Source organism: Oncorhynchus gorbuscha, linkage group LG21 (assembly GCF_021184085.1).
Source record: "Oncorhynchus gorbuscha isolate QuinsamMale2020 ecotype Even-year linkage group LG21, OgorEven_v1.0, whole genome shotgun sequence".
In the NCBI taxonomy this organism is placed as follows: Eukaryota; Metazoa; Chordata; class Actinopteri; order Salmoniformes; family Salmonidae; genus Oncorhynchus; species Oncorhynchus gorbuscha.
In genome coordinates, this window is record NC_060193.1 from 29,482,290 (window position 1) to 29,498,645 (window position 16,356).

Consider the following 16,356-nt stretch of genomic DNA (forward strand, 5'->3'; position numbering starts at 1 on the left):
CAAGCGCTGTCAGGTAGGATTGGGAGCGTTGATGCACAGCTATTTTAAGGTCTCTCCAGAGTAGAGGTCGACTGATTAATCGGAATGGCCGATTAATTTTTGGACACCTTTATTTAACTAGGCAAGTCAGTTAAGAACACATTCTTATTTTCAATGACGGCCTAGGAACGGTGGGTTAACTGCCTTGTTCAGGGGCAGAACGACAGATTTTTACCTTGTCAGCTCCGGGATTCTAGTCCAACGCTCTAACCACCTGCCTCTCAATGCACACCACGAGGAGCCTGCCTGTTATACGAATGCAGTAGAAGCCAAGGTAAGTTGCTGGCTAGCATTAAACTTATCTTATAAAAAACAATCAATCAATAAATCATAATCACTAGTTAACTACACGTGGTTAAAATAAGTGTTCATTCAGTATTGTTGTAATTGTCATTATTACAAATGCATTTAAAATTGTCCGATTAATCGGTATCGGCTTTTTTTTTGGTCCTCCAATAATCGGTATCTGTATCGGCGTTGAAAAATCATAATCGGCCGACCTCTACTCCAGGCTTAAGTCTGGGCTCTGGCTGGGCCACTCAAGGACATTCAGAGTCTTGTCCCGAAGCCACTCCTGTTTTGTCTTGGCTGTGTGCTTAGGTTCGTTGTCCTGTTGGAATGTGAACCGTCACCCCAGTCTGAGGTCCTGAAAGCTCTGGAGCAGGTTTTCATCAAGGATCTCTCTGTACTTTGCGCTGTTCATCTTTGACTCGATACTGACTAGTCTCCCAGCCCCTACTGCTGAAAAACATGCCCACAGCATAATTCTGCCACCACCATGCTTCACCGTAGTGATGGTGCCAGGTTTCCTCCAGATGTGACGCTTGGCACTGTAAAAATGTTTTTGGTACCCTTCCCCAGATCTGTGCCTCGGCACAATCCTGTCTTGGAGCTCTACGGACAATTCCTTCGACCTCATGGCTTGGCGTTTGCTCTGATATGCACTGTCAACTGTGGGACCTTATATAGACAGGTATGTGCCTTCCAAATCATGTCCAATCAATTGAATTTACCGCAGGTGGACTACAAACAAATAAAATGTTATTTGTCACATGTGCTGAATACAACAGGTAGACCTTACAGTGAAATGCTTACAAGCCCTTACCCAACAATAATTTCAGTTTAAAAAAGTGTTAAGTAAATTAAAACAAAAATAATAATAATTAAACAGCAGCAGTAAAATAACAATAGAGAGACTATATACAGGGGGTACCGGTACAGAGTCAATGTACGGGGGCACCGGTTAGTCAAGGTTATTGAGGTAATATGTACATGTAGGTATAGTTAAGATGAATATGCATAGATAATAAACAGAGAGTATCAGCAGCGTAAAACAGGGGCCTTGTTAGGCCTTTGATTAGCTGTTCAGGTGTCTTATGGCTTTAGGGTAGAAGCTGTTAAGAAGTCTCTTGGACCTATACTTGGCGCTTCGGTACCGGTTGCCGTGCAGTAGCAGAGAGAACAGTCCATGACTAGGGTGGCTGGCGTCTTGACAATTTTTAGGGCCATCCTCCGACACCGACTGGTATAGAGGTCCTGGATGGCAAGAAGCTTGGCCCCAGTGATGTACTGGGCCGTACGCACTACCCTCTGGAGAGCCTTGCGGTCAGAGGCCGAGCAGTTACCATACCAGGCAGTGATGCAACCAGTCAGGATGCTCTCGATGATGTAGCTGTAAAACCTTTGAGGATCTGAGGACCCATGCCAAATCTTTTCATTCTCCTGGGCATTGTCGTGCCCTCTTGAAAAATGAAACGCTAATTAGCTGCTAATGTGGCTATCATAAAGAACTACAAATGCCATGATGATCTGGACAAGACTGCCAAATTGAGGAAAAGGTAAGAATCTTTGGATGAACTAACGTTAGCTAAATGTAGCAATGAATACATTTGCTACGTTTTTTAAAATGCACAATTCTGTGAAGTGTCTTATGCAAGTTTTAAGTTGACACAATACCTGTTAGCAAAGGTGCCAGCTAGAGATGATGTGCAGGAGCTTGCAGGGATTTGTAGTTTTGCATGATGTCTGCTTTGATGCTAATTAGCATTTTTGAATCTGAGAGTAAATAAAAGTCACCTTGTCCGAGAGAGATTTACACGGTTATTAAAACATCACATTAGGGGAAGCCTACACTCGACACAGCCCTTATTTTAAGTGTTTCTAAAATACCATGTCGGAAACATGAATGGTGGAAAACATTTGGAACCATTTCCCTGTTTGACAGCTAGGTTTTATGGGTATTATGACATCTCAGTTGTGTTCGAATATTCATACTAACTGCACTAACCGTGCTATGTCTGACGTAATTTGAGTACATAGTATGCTTATTGGTCATAGAATGGATATAGTTAGTATGCCAAAAGTTCCCAGATGTCATAATTCATTCTCCAAAATATGAAGTACACAAGCAGTGGACACTATTTCTGTGCTTTTAGGGCCCATAATACAATTTTTCAGAAAAGGCGTGGCTTCACATCGTTTTCAGATTTGAAGAAAATGGGGAAAAATATGCAGCCAAAGTCTAACGAGAGAGGAATTCAATTGTATTAATTAATTATGATAAAATGTTAAGAAAATGTTGAGCAATGTAATAAATTAATGACTTTTCAAATAAGTTACCTTACACGTTATGTTGGCTGACAATTTGTTAGCTATGCTATCCTTGCGAACCATCCTAGCATATCATTACAGCAGTATGTACAGGTGTGTTAGCTAGCTACCTAACGTTAGTTGACTACTAATACATCAAACTTGCCAGTATATTAACTATATGCTATCTAATTAACTACCCAATGTTTATTGACTTGATTACTCCAGTCATTCTTCGCTAAGTGGTGTAGCCATCGTGCGTTCTCAATGGACACTCGGTGCTTCGTAAATTCACTTTTTCTAACACACCCAGTCATAAAATGTCTTGCTAGTAATTTGTTACGCTAACAAGCTAGCAAGAGGTTGCATAGCAACAGCATCAACTTCCGGTAGACAGGGGAAGCTGGTATGCTCAATTGAAAGCATCTCTGCATGTCTGGCAGGCATATCAGTGTGGATGACGGATCACCACCTCAAGCTTGCAAGAGGATACCGTTCGTTTACAGTATACCAAAATGAACTAATACTCATTAAGTATGTAGTATACCGTTTGTTAGTATGGGTATTCGAGCACAGCATTCCTCTGTGGGACTCGATGGGTTCGTTCATAAATTCACTCTGGCTATCTACTCCGATTTCAGAGCACTCGTCTGAGTGTACCAGAGCGCAGAATAACTGATGAATTTATGAACGCTCAACACCGGTTGAATATGGCCTGTGTCAGTAATCGTCAGCAAAAAAACGTAATTACAGTCACCAACGCTCTGGATAACATGAAAACTGCCTAACCAGCTCTGCCAAGGCGAGCAAAATGGTCAGGGTGAGGGAGATGTTCTCTCATATATGTCTGGAGTTATCTTGGGTGCTTGATTGCCGTTGAGATCAGAACCCTCGGATCAACCCTACTCCTCGGCCAGAGCGTCCAGTGTGCGCTCTGAATTTACGAACTGACAATCTGACAATGCTCTGAATGTACGAACGCCCAGAGCGCGCTCTCTAGCACTCCAAAGTGAATTTACGAACGCACCCTATGATTGATCCTCAGTGCATTGATAATGGGAAGTTGTGCAGCCGACGCAACGTGATGACGTTATATTATACCGCCAGGATATGTGATCGAGAACTGACATTTTTCTTATCTTGCTTTTATGAATCTTTTCACGAATTAAAGTGTTCAAGGAATTACTACACCACGACATAAACTCGTCGTTTAAACACAACCATTGACCCTGTCTCCTCGCCATGGTAGAGGATGACGATTTAACGCCAAATCTTATGTCAAACCAAGTGTGGCGTGGCAATGGCGAGTTTGTACCTCCAGACGGAATATGCTGGGTGTCTGTACTGTCCTGTTTGTTGCTTGCCTGCTCCTACGTCGGGAGTTTATACGTATGGAGAAGTGACTTACCCAGGTAAGCCTTGAGTTTATTACATTTCTTTACTTTCTTGATTCGTAGAAAATGCAGTAAAGGAATGTGGGAGCTGTAGTAAGCTAGGCTGTCGGCGCATGTTAGGTGGTAGCTAGCTAAATTAGGGAACTAAATAGCTAGCATGACTTTCGTGCAGCAGTCTGGGGGAAATTCCATCGTAACAGAATGACGCTGAGGCTCAAATGAAATGTTATTGGTCACATACACATGGTTAGCAGACGTTAATGCGCGTGGAGCGAAAGGCTTGTGCTTCTAGTTCCGACCATGCAGTAATATCTAACAAGTAATCTAACAATTTCACAACAGCTATTTTATACACACAAGTGTAAAGGAATAAATATGTACATACAAATATATGGATGAGCGATGGCCGAACTCCGATGTTTCACCTTGAAATGCATGCCAAACACCAATAACTGATTCCAAAGTTTAAAGAAGCCATACAACTCTATGCAGAAGGACTGCTTTTAACAATTTCCCCTGAACATTTTACAAAAACACTTAATTTAAGAACAGTGCAGATGCAAAGTTTTGTAACAGAATGACATAATCTCCCTCAGTTTGTGACCCACATAAAAAAAAACTCTTAAATATCTACTCTGAATTAAGATTAAAAGATGTCAGCAGAAATAATAGGGTGTCAGCTATAAAATGACACTGTGTGTTTAAAAAAGAAACTATTTTGGTTATATACTACAGTAAGTGAAGTGGATTAACACCCGTGGAAGGGAGGACAGTTGCAGGTGACCCAACTGGTTGGTGACTGTCATTCTATTAGGTGACTGTCATTCTATTAAAGATTTATTCAGTTGCGTATTTTGTAACAGAATGACGCATTTGAATCACTTAAGAAATCATAAACAAAATTGATAGTTAGACCTACCAACTAGTATTTTTTTCTATCATGTGGGAGAGAAATTAGGAAATATCTTCAAGACAGAACAGAATGACAAGACACTAGGCAATATTTCTTAAACTTACCGAATGCAAATCATTTAAGCAAAATTAAATACATGTTGATATTAGTTATCGGGGGTCTTAACTTCAACATTTATTCTGTTTTTACATGTTTTTAATAGGCCAATCTTAAGACTTTTTCTGGTAGATGTTATCTAAGAACCCTTTTACACCCTTTTTCATCTACATATATTTTGTTTCCTGCTGAACTACAGTGTTCTTGTACTAGCTTCTTGAGGAGTTTGTTTGTTTACAAAATGTAATTTTGACACATGTCTGTTTGTGTCCATCACATGCTTGCCCCCCAGAGACCACCCGGCCGTTATCAAGAGGCGATTCACGAGTGTCCTGATCGTATCTGCCGTGTCGCCTGTCTTCGTGTGGGCATGGAAAATGTACACTGGCGTGATGGTGAGTCACAGCACAGCACTGTCTCAGCAACCTTTATTTAACTAGGCAAGTCAGTTAACAACACATTTTTACTTACAATGACGGAATACCCCGGCCAAACCCGGACATCGCAGGGCCAATTGTGCGCTGCTTTATGGAGCCCAGCTATAGGCTGACTGATATACTGCCCTACAAAGGCAAAGTGCATTGACTACGAATTTGGTTAAAAAAATCTTTGATCTGTTTTAATCAGGGGAGAGCGACCCTTCTCGTTGAGTCCATGGAAGTTCAGGGCCGACCGTATTAATGCAGGCATTGTTTGCAGAAAACAGAACCCCCTCCCAAAAAAATACACTAAGATTGCAATTTTTCTTTTCACTATAATGGGGGAGGAATGATAGAACCAATAATTGCTTCTAATACACCTGTTGACCTTTTGAAAAAGGTCAAGGGAATGGAGGAGAGGGAAAGTGGACGAAAATACATTTGTTGGAAATGAGACTGCCCTTCTCCAATCGCGTGTAATCAGGCAAATAACGTTTACAGGGTGGAATCACAAAATATGTATAATGTAATAAAAAATAAAATTGCAAGTTGTAAAATACATTTTATAGAAGGATAAGTAGAATATAATTATTCAATGTTAGAGAAAACGGATTTCAAAACTTTTCTGCAAAGGACTCTGGTTGGAAACACTTCCTTGCCAAAAGGAGACTATCATGAGGGGAGGACCGTCTTCCATTTGCCTACTTAATGTATTGACACTCTCCTCAACCACTTATCGGTTTATGGGTCACATCTGAGGGAAACTGACTTTTGGCCAAATGAGAAAAGGCCCTGGAGTAGCTCAAACTGCACATGCTATGTCTCCATGAGTCGCCATTTCAACCGACTTAATTTGGCTTCAATGCGCTAATGAGACTTTACATAGGAATGAGTGGTGTCACGTGATCAATAGCTTTGTGTGTGTATATATGTATGTATGTACAGTTGAAGTTTACACACTTAGTTTGGAGTCATTAAAACTTGTTTTTCAATCACTCCACAAATTTCTTGTTAACATACTATAGTTTTGGCAAGTCAGTCAGGACATCTATTTTGTGCATGACACAAGTCATTTTTCCAACAATTGTTTCCGGACAGATAATTTAACTTAATTCACTGTATCACAATTCCAGTGGGTCAGAAGTTTACATACACTAAGTTGACTGTGCCTTTTAAACAGCTTGGAAAATTCCAGAAAATGACGTCATGGCTTTAGAAGCTTCTGATAGAAGAAATCAGCCAAGACCTCAGAAAATAAATTGTAGACCATCACAATTCTGGTTCATCCTTGGGAGCAATTTCCAAACACCTGAAGGTTTTGTCTCCTAGAGAGGACCTTACTTTGGTGCGAAAAGTGCAAATCAATCTCAGAACAACAGCAAAAGACCTTGTGGAGATGCTGGAAGAAACAGGTTCAAAAGTATCTGTATCCACAGCAAAACAAATCCTATATCGACATAACCTTAAAAGGCCACTCGGCAAGGAAGAAGCCACTGTTCCAAAACCGCCATAAAAAGCCAGACTACGGTTTGCAACTGCACATGGGCACAAAGATTGTACTTTTGGAGAAATGTCCTCTGGTCTGATGAAACAAAAATAGAACTGTTTGGCCATAATGACCATCGCTATGTTTGGAGGGAAAAGGGGAGGCTTGCAAGCCAAAGAATACCATCCCAACTTTGAAACATGGGGTGGCAGCATCATGTTGTGGGGGTGCTTTGCTGCAGGAGGGACTGGTGGTCTTTAAAGCTTGTTAAAGCGTGGTCACAAATGGGTCTTCCAAATGGACAATAACCCCAAGCCTACTTTAAAAGTTGTGGCAAAATTGCTTAAGAACAACAAAGTCAAGGTATTTGAGGGGCCATCACAAAGCCCTGACCTCAATCCTATAGAACATTTATGGGCAGAACTGAAAAAGCGTGTGCGAGCAAGGAGGCCTACAAACCTGGCTCAGTTACATCAGCTCTGTCAAGAGGAATGGCACAAAATTCACCCAACTTATTGTGGAAGGCTACCTGAAATGTTTGACCCAAGTTAAACCATTTAAAGGCAATGCTACCAAATACTAATTGAGTGTATGTAAACTTCTGACCCACAGGGAATGAGATGAAATAAATCATTCTCTCTACTATTATTCTGACATTTCACGTTCTTAAAATAAAGTGGTGATCCTAACTGACCGAAGACGGGGCATTTTACTATGATTAAATGTCAGGAATTGTGAAAAGCTGAGTTTAAATGTATTTGGCTAAGGTGTATGCAAACTTATATATACACACACACACACACACACATACACATACACACACACACACACACACACACACACACACACACACACACACACACACACACACACACACACACACACACACACACACACACACACACACACACACACACACACACACACACACACACACACACTGGGGAGAACAAGTATTCATCCTAGATCTGAATGAATTAAATATTCTTATGAAATACTTTTTTCTTTACATAGTTGGAATGTGCTGACAACAAAATCACACAAAAATGATCAATGGAAATCAAATTTATCAACCCATGGAGGTCTGGATTTGGAGTCACGCTCAAAATTAAAGTGGAAAACCACACTACAGGCTGATCCAACGTTGATGTAATGTCCTTAAAACAAGTTAAAATGAGGCTCAGTAGTGTGTGTGGCCTCCATGTGCCTGTATGACCTCCCTACAACGCCTGGGCATGCTCCTGATGAGGTGGCGGATGATCTCCTGAGGGATCTCCTCCCAGACCTGGACTAAAGCATCCGCCAACTCCTGGACAGTCTGTGGTGCAACATGGAGTTGGTGGATGGAGTGAGACATGTGAGACATGATGTGCTCAATTGGATTCAGGTCTGGGGAACGGGCGGGCGGGCCAGGTCTGGGGAACGGGCGGGCCAGTCCATGGGGAACGGGCGGGCCAGTCCATGGGGAACGGGCGGGCCAGTCCATGGGGAACGGGCGGGCCAGTCCATGGGGAACGGGCGGGCCAGGTACCTAATGGCAGTCAGGCTACCTCTGGCGAGCACATGGAGGGCTATGCAGCAGAACGTTCTCCACGGCGTCTCCAGACTGTCACGTCTGTCACGTGCTCAGTGTGAACCTGCTTTCATCTGTGAAGAGCACAAGGCGCCAGTGGCAAATTTGCCAATCTTGGTGTTCTCTGGCAAATGCCAAACGTCCTGCACAGTGTTGGGCTGTAAGCACAACCCCCACCTGTGGACGTCGTGCCCTCATACCACCCTCATGGAGTCTGTTTCTGACCGTTTTGAGCAGACACATGCACATTTGTGGCCTGTTGGGGGTCATTTTGCAGGGCTCTGGCAGTAATCCTCCTGCTCCTCCTTGCACAAAGGCGGAGGTAGTGGTCCTTCTGCTGGGTTGTTGCCCTCCTACGGCCTCCTCCATGTCTCCTGATGTACTGGCCTGTCTTCTGGTAGTGCCTCCATGCTCTGGACACTACGCTGACAGACACAGCAAACCTTCTTGCCACAGCTCGCATTGATGTGCCATCCTGGATGAGGTGCACTACCTGAGCCACTTGTGTGGGTTGTAGACTCCGTCTCATGCTACCACTAGAGTGAAAGCACCGCCAGCATTCAAAAGTGACCAAAACATCAGCCAGGAAGCATAGGAACTGAGAAGCGGTCTGTGGTCACCACCTGCAGAACCACTCCTTTATTGGGGGTGTCTTGCTATTTGCTTATAATTGCCACCTGTTGTCTATTCCATTTTCACAACAGCGTGTGAAATGTATTGTCAATCAGTGTTGCTTCCTAAGTGGACAGTTTGATTTCACAGGGTGATTGACTTGGAGTTACATTGTGTTGTTTAAGTGTTCCCTTTATTTTTTTTGAGCAGTGTATATATAAAATCGTCAGATTTAATCGGTATCGGCTTTTTTTGGTCCTCCAATAATCTGTATTGGCGTTGAAAAATCAGTCGGTCGACCTCTAATTAGAACAGGGATAGGGTAGGCCGCCTTCTCGTTGGAGTGTGCAGCTGCGTCTCCTGCACTGTGGGCACAGTTGTTATCTGACTTGTAGATCATTGTCATATGCATTTACATGCATACATGTTAGGCTGAAGGAGAGGACTCAACAATTCCGTCACTACAGATTCAAGTCATCTAAAAAAAAAGATTTCTAACGTTTGAATAATTTTTCTTAGGGCTGCATGCCTTTTATGGATTGGTTTAGGCGCCCGCTAACCGATGCACTGGCGTCTTAAACTTTGGATGACGTAATGGTGGAGTGTCGACTCAAGTAATTGATTCCTCGACTCCTTGCACAATGACTCCCATTTCTTTGTGTCCATATTAGATTCCACTAGGAATTCAGTATTTTTGAAACTGAAGCGACTGATTTAGTTGCCGTATTTCCGAGAACACACACTCGCATCTTTCACAGTGAGCGAGGGACGGAGATAGTGGGGCACAGTATAGGCAGGTCGGCCACCAGGCAGACTGAGTCAAAACCATGCACTAGTCCTATCATGAATCAAAAGCTGTATCTTGCAATTCTTTTGGCTTGTAATGTCTCAACCTCAGTAAAGCAGGGCCTAGGATACTGAGATGTTAGTTGTTGTGGAAATTGACCCACAATGCTGTTTACTTTTCTACCTTTAAATTACACAACTTTCCCCAGGCCTTAATAGCCTAGCGTCTAGTTAGGCTATAACACAGAATATAAGGTTTTGGGATTTACTGCACTGTGCTTTTTAATTTTTCGGGGGAAGAAAAACATCAAAGCTGTTTTTCGGGTTTGCGAATTTTCTTAACGTTAAGGATCCCAATTTTGTTTAAAACGTTTAAACGTTCACATCCCTAATACACATGAAAACAATTCCATGAATTCCATCAGTATGTCTCCTTTTGTTCTTCCACAGCCTGGTCCCTCGTTGCTGGCTCTGATGGGCATTCGCTTTGAGGGCCTCATCCCAGCCATCATACTGCCTCTGCTCCTCACCATGGTAATAGAAACTCGCTTTGATCAACCTCTGCCTATGGTCAGACCGTTAGTTGACCTCTGACCTTTGCTCTGGTAGGTGCTATTCGTTGGCCCCCTGATCCAGCTGGCTATGGACTGCCCCTGGGGCTTCATAGATGGGATACGGGTGACCTTTGGTGAGATACTGTCTGGAGATTATTATTCACCCAATATGTATATTACTGTGTTATCCTGGAGTGGAGATGATTCATTTCTGCTATATGTCAAATTTAGATTATGGCCTAAATCTTAACCTAAGATTTGCACGCTTAACTTGAGTTGTGTTCAAACTTCCCACTGACACCAATGCATGATTTATAAGTTAAGTGTGCCAATCTCAAAGTAGGATTCAGCCCTAAGTGCATCCATTTTTCCTGGACATGTACAGTATCTCTCTCACATGCACATTATCGCGTACATCATCATCATCTCTGAAGCTTTCTCTCCCTTCCACAGACCCGTGGTTCTGGGCTCTGTGCCTCAGTGACATGCGCTGGCTGAGGAACCAGGTGGTGGCCCCTCTGACTGAGGAGCTGGTGTTCAGGGCCTGTATGCTGCCCATGCTGGTACCCTGCACCAGTCCTTCCACTGCCATCTTCACCTGCCCCCTCTTCTTCGGAGTTGGTGAGTCCCACCTAAAAACAGCACAGGGGGATCTTCTAGATCTTTCCTTGATACCAACTGAAAGAAATAGCAAATCAATTAGAACAGCTCTTAAACTGTGTGTCTATGTAAGTATATGTCAGTGCCATGTACTCCATTTAAATTTGCAGTGTACATATGTGAAGATGAGCGTTTATAAGGGGAATATGATTGAACCTGTGTTTTGTAAACTGCTGGATGCAATCAATTGAGTTGCACTATTCTGAACTCTCATAGGATAATGTGCCCTTCTCATCTATTTGAAATATAATGGTTATTTTGCTTGTGCAAAATATCAACCGTTTTCTTCGCAGCCCACTTCCATCATGTGATCGAGCTGCTGCGTTTCAGACAGGGCACCCTGTCAGGGATCTTTCTCGCTGCAGGTAAGGACCATACGATATTCATTGTTCCTCTACCTTCACTTCCATGTGCTGCTAGTTTGTTATGCCTTTATTTTCCCATGCACCATTAGATTGTATAGGAGGGGTTAGTTAATGGCTTGTTGTGCTGTTTGCTTTGCAGTATTCCAGTTCTCCTACACCGCTGTCTTTGGAGCTTACACTGCCTTCATATTCATCAGGACAGGTGAGCCTACAGCTTCTCTCTTTCTGGTGTACAGAAAACACACACACGCCTAATATATGATTTATTTTAGGTGGTGAAAGCTCTACATAAATGCTGTGTCTCAAGGTGCTTCACATTGTTTGGGGCTAACTCACCCCATCCGCCACTACTGTGTACTGTAATACCAACCTGTATGCATTATATGCAGTCTTGTCATTCCCTTCCCCTCTGGTCATCAGGTCACCTGGTGGGGCCGGTGCTGTGCCACTCGTTCTGTAACCACATGGGCTTCCCTGCCCTTGGCATGGCCCTGGAGCACCCCCACCGTCTCACGGTCCTGTCCTGCTACTTGCTGGGGGTCCTCCTTTTCCTTCTTCTCCTCTTCCCCCTCACAGACCCCATCTTCTACGGCCTTCCCACCCCCGTCTGCACCCTGGCCTCCGTCCCCAGTTCCCTCTGCGTCTCCTGATCCCACCCCCACCAAACACCCCTCTGTATTAGATGGACCGATCCACTGAGCGGGTCGCCACCACCAGCCGAAAGGAGGAGCGGTCCAAGAACGAGGGGTGTTTTAGCTCTTCGGTCATGCCCGCTTGAGTCTGATTTCTCTGGTGGCATGTGGGAAGGTGAGCAGAGGTGAGGGTTTAGGGTATGTCAGGTATGGACACTCAATGCTATGGGTTGTCTCTACTATATATGCTGCTGGGGGGTGAGCAGGGTAACTTAAATAGCCATTCCTTATGTTCAGGTCGCATTGGCTTTCAGTCAGTCAGTTAGCCAGTCAGTCAATAGGCTGGCCTACGTGGTCTGTAGTGTAGACTCAACAAGGAACACTATCTGGCTGTGACGCGAGGCGCTGTAGTAGTAATACTCTAGAGATTCGTGGTGAATACATCAGTGTTTTCATAGGTCCTAGATGCTGTATACGAGTATTTATTTACACATCTGCATGTTCTATAATGTAATGTTTATTTGTTTTATTGGTGGGGGATGTTGAGGTTTGGGCAGGATTGTTACTGTTGTAAAGGGTTGGACGTGCAGACTTTTTCCCCCCCCATTACCTCTTCTATGACAGTTTAGCCATGATTCTCTCAGCTTTTAGCTTTTAGCTCAAGCTGATATGTGAATTGGCTGCAAAGCCTTTCTATCCAACTGTTTAAGACGCCAGACAATTCGTGTTAGGCGACATCACAAAGTCTTTTACCCAGCCCCGTGTTCAATCATTCACTCTAGTTGACGCTCATTCCAAATATCCATTCCAAGTCATGCAGACAGAAGCCTATAATCACTAAGCTAACAATACCATTGCTCATTTGTTGGGCCAGGAGTATTTCCCTGACCATGTGAACCTGGTCAGGAAAAACTCTGGGCCCCTACCATTCGCTTCACACACAGTTCTACCCAGGGTTATCCATGTTAATTTTATTTGAGTGTTTAAAGGGGGAATAACCTTAAGCTGGGGTGCGATGACAGACCGTTTCCCCCTCAAGGGACTCAAACCCTCTAGAACACTCAGGTGTTTTCATATATATGTAGTTTTGAATGCTATCTACCCACTACTTAGCATGCTGCTACACGGTGCAATACGGATGTCAGACAAGACGGCGCGTTTACATTCTTCGCGCACACCGAGCTATACTCCAAAAGAAGATAATGTACAGACTATGACAGTGTTACATCGCAATGTTTATCCACTTACTCACTCATCTCAACTGAAACTTTGCATAGTTAAAAAAATGCTTTACTTAATTGACCAGGCTGTGAACATTGTAGTCCATTTCACTGTATAGACAGCTGGTTTAGGTGAAAATGTTGCTTTTATTATTTTTTTAAATCAAATTTTACACTTATTTAGCAGATGTTACTGCGGGTGTAGCGAAATGCTTGATGGTTTGTGGATTTTTACGGGGGAACGCTACTGGACTTTTTCCCCTTTTTATGAACCCGGCGCAATACTATGTAACAACTCCAGTTGACTAGACCAGAAGTGTAGAGTGGTTTATAAACTAGAAGATTGCATCACACTGAATGTATTGAAATGTGATGTCAAGGTAAATGGATTAACTAATAATTTTGTAAACCGACTCCACTGTGTAAATTGGATCCATATTTTTCAAGAGGCCCTTGCAAAAGGCTCTTAACATTCACTGACAGAAAGATGGATCTGTGAAGCTTTCTACCACAGCAGCGAGGAGTTGTCAGTCAGCATGTGTACTGTATAATCTATGAAGTAGTTACATTACGCTCTTCAGCAATAACTTAGTGGATGGAAAAGGACCAAAATCAGGGAATTATCTGAAATAGCTGTATATATGTGAATAAAAAAGTAGATATGCCCATTTCTGTTGTTTAGAGATGAAATGTTAAATACTATGGTGCTTGGAGGTTTTGACATCAGAATAATGATCAGCCAGTATTTTGAGTAGATTGTTTGTTTAAGCCGACCTCAGATGGGCCATATATCCCCAAGTTGAAGGTTTTAATATACATTCTCTTGAATGAACCTACAAGGTGCATGCATCCAGACCAGCTGTAATGATCTAAAATGTACGCCAGAGAGCGCCAGAGTACCATGTCTGGGTGTTGTGCTGTAGAAATGTGAATCACAGGAACCTGGGCCCTTCGCACATCTGTTCATTAAGTTACTCTGATGGGTGGTCATCCGTCACTTGAAAAACCAATCAGTTATTTTTTTATTCTGTTATTTCCTCTTCCTCTCATCAGACGGCTCCCCGTCCCAATAGAGAAGTTGGATATAGTCCTAGAGAGGAAAGGGGAGTTTGACCCGAAGAACTTAGATAGCTACCTGTCTCTCTGTTGCGCATTCTCTCTGATAAATTAAACAAAGACTCTAGCCTTTCTTTTTCGAGTCAAACTCTAAACTATCTTGCTGTCTGTCTCACATCCAAAATGATGCCCTTGAATGTTTTGGCCTGAGGCGTTGGCCTAGCCCCTACAAAACCATTTTGGGAGTTCAATCAATCACCGGTACGCAGAATCAGAGATGTTTACCCCTACAGAGACAGGCTTGTCAGGTTGAGGTAGCTGATAGGTTTACTTTGTTGTCGAAATTCACACATTCACGCCTCAATGTCGAAGCTGTGTTGAATTTGTATTCGGTAGGGTCAGAAGAAGCACACGTAGAGAGATGTTTCAATACAATCACGTTTCATCTGCGCTCAACCGTTGTTTATCATTCTCCCACATCATCAACATTGTCCCCTTTTGGAAAATAGATTTTTCGTGACGATTGTCCCTGACTCGTATTGTATGGATCCTGCCTTAGGATTCACACTTCAGGCTACTTCTCACCACTGCTTTTACTTCCTTTTCCTGTCATTGACTTGACTTGAAATCCGGTAGACATAACTAGGCTTCAGAAATGTTGACTCCACTTTCCTGCTGAAAAAATTGTCACGTTGTATATGTTTTTTTTCTTCATTTTTCTCTCAAATGTCCTAGCAAAACAATCGTATCAACAGTACTCTTAAGTAGTGACTTAGAGTATATGCATAGAGCAGAAATACAGCAGTGGATACAGGAATATATATATATATATATTTTTGTAACTGAATATGTAGCTCTGCTATTTTAGTAAAACCACACAACAGAATGATTTTGAAGCTTGGATTTTTCACTCGTCGAATACGTGCTGTGACTCTGACCTGGTTGTAAAAAAAACACACACACACACAAAAAAAACAATATTCAGATGTTTTTATTGAAGACTTTATTTTGTAAATCAAATCTATTTTGGTGACATGGACTTGAATGTACTGATATGTGCATGTGTATTTTGTGTGTGCAATGCCATTTTATTTTTTTGGAGACTTACCAATCTTGAATGGCCAGTGATTTTATGATGACAATCTTTTATGAGATCTTATAGAAATCGCACACTGCAACAACAAAAAAAATCTCAGCCATTCAGAAATAAACTAGCTAATTTTATAAATCCTCTCTGGGTGTTTTGTCGTGTTTTTGTGCCCGATGTTGTGCTTTTCACTTAAATCAATGACTGAATGGTTGAATTCCTATATCTGTCCCAAGTCGTTGAGTGCTCTAGGTACTGAGTAATGATTGTATTGAGTCTGTTTCTGATGTCAGATTTCCTAACGTCCTTTTGGGTGCTAAAAGTTAGCCAACCATATAAGCTCGACCTATAGTCCATATGGTATTGATCATCAAATTTAATTTGTCTTGATTTTCTTATAATGACCAGGTAAGACATCTTTCCTCTCAGTCCTTATACAAATACTTTAGTTGTGTAACTAAAATCTATGTGTATATTGTTCCTGGCATACTTAATAACACACTTGTGTCATCACAAGAACAGCCCAGCAAATGATTGAATCATTAGTTCAAGGCCAGGCTCCATTCAGTGGTGCTGCAGACACTTTTACACGATGGAAAGTTGTTGTCGCTTTGTTATAGTCATCCTGGGGATGAGTAGACGCATAGACGGCCTGAGGTTTTGAGCATGGTAATCAGCCATTGCAGAAGGGGGATGTGAGGACACCTTGTTGGCTGAAACTATAGCTTGCTGAAAGTAGTATCCATTATACTGTAGTAGCTCCCCTGAGAGTGTGTGTGTATGTGATGGTGTGTGCGGTATGCTGATTTATTTACTTTGTCATCCCCACACAGTTATTTTGAATTTAACAATATGTCCAATATGTGCTGGGAGGA

General features: G+C 42.5%; 1 protein-coding gene across 1 annotated transcript; it reads left to right on the forward strand.

The window, feature by feature from the left end:
- Positions 1–3,698: 3,698 nt before the first annotated feature.
- LOC124008544 (CAAX prenyl protease 2-like) lies at positions 3,699–15,627 on the forward strand. The gene is made up of 8 exons (XM_046319899.1): positions 3,699–4,040; positions 5,324–5,426; positions 10,358–10,441; positions 10,517–10,595; positions 10,915–11,082; positions 11,415–11,486; positions 11,626–11,688; positions 11,907–15,627. The coding sequence occupies exons 1-8, from the start codon at positions 3,871–3,873 to the stop codon at positions 12,134–12,136; spliced, it is 969 nt and encodes a 322-aa protein (XP_046175855.1). The 5' UTR covers positions 3,699–3,870; the 3' UTR covers positions 12,137–15,627.
- The last annotated feature ends 729 nt before the right edge of the window (positions 15,628–16,356 follow it).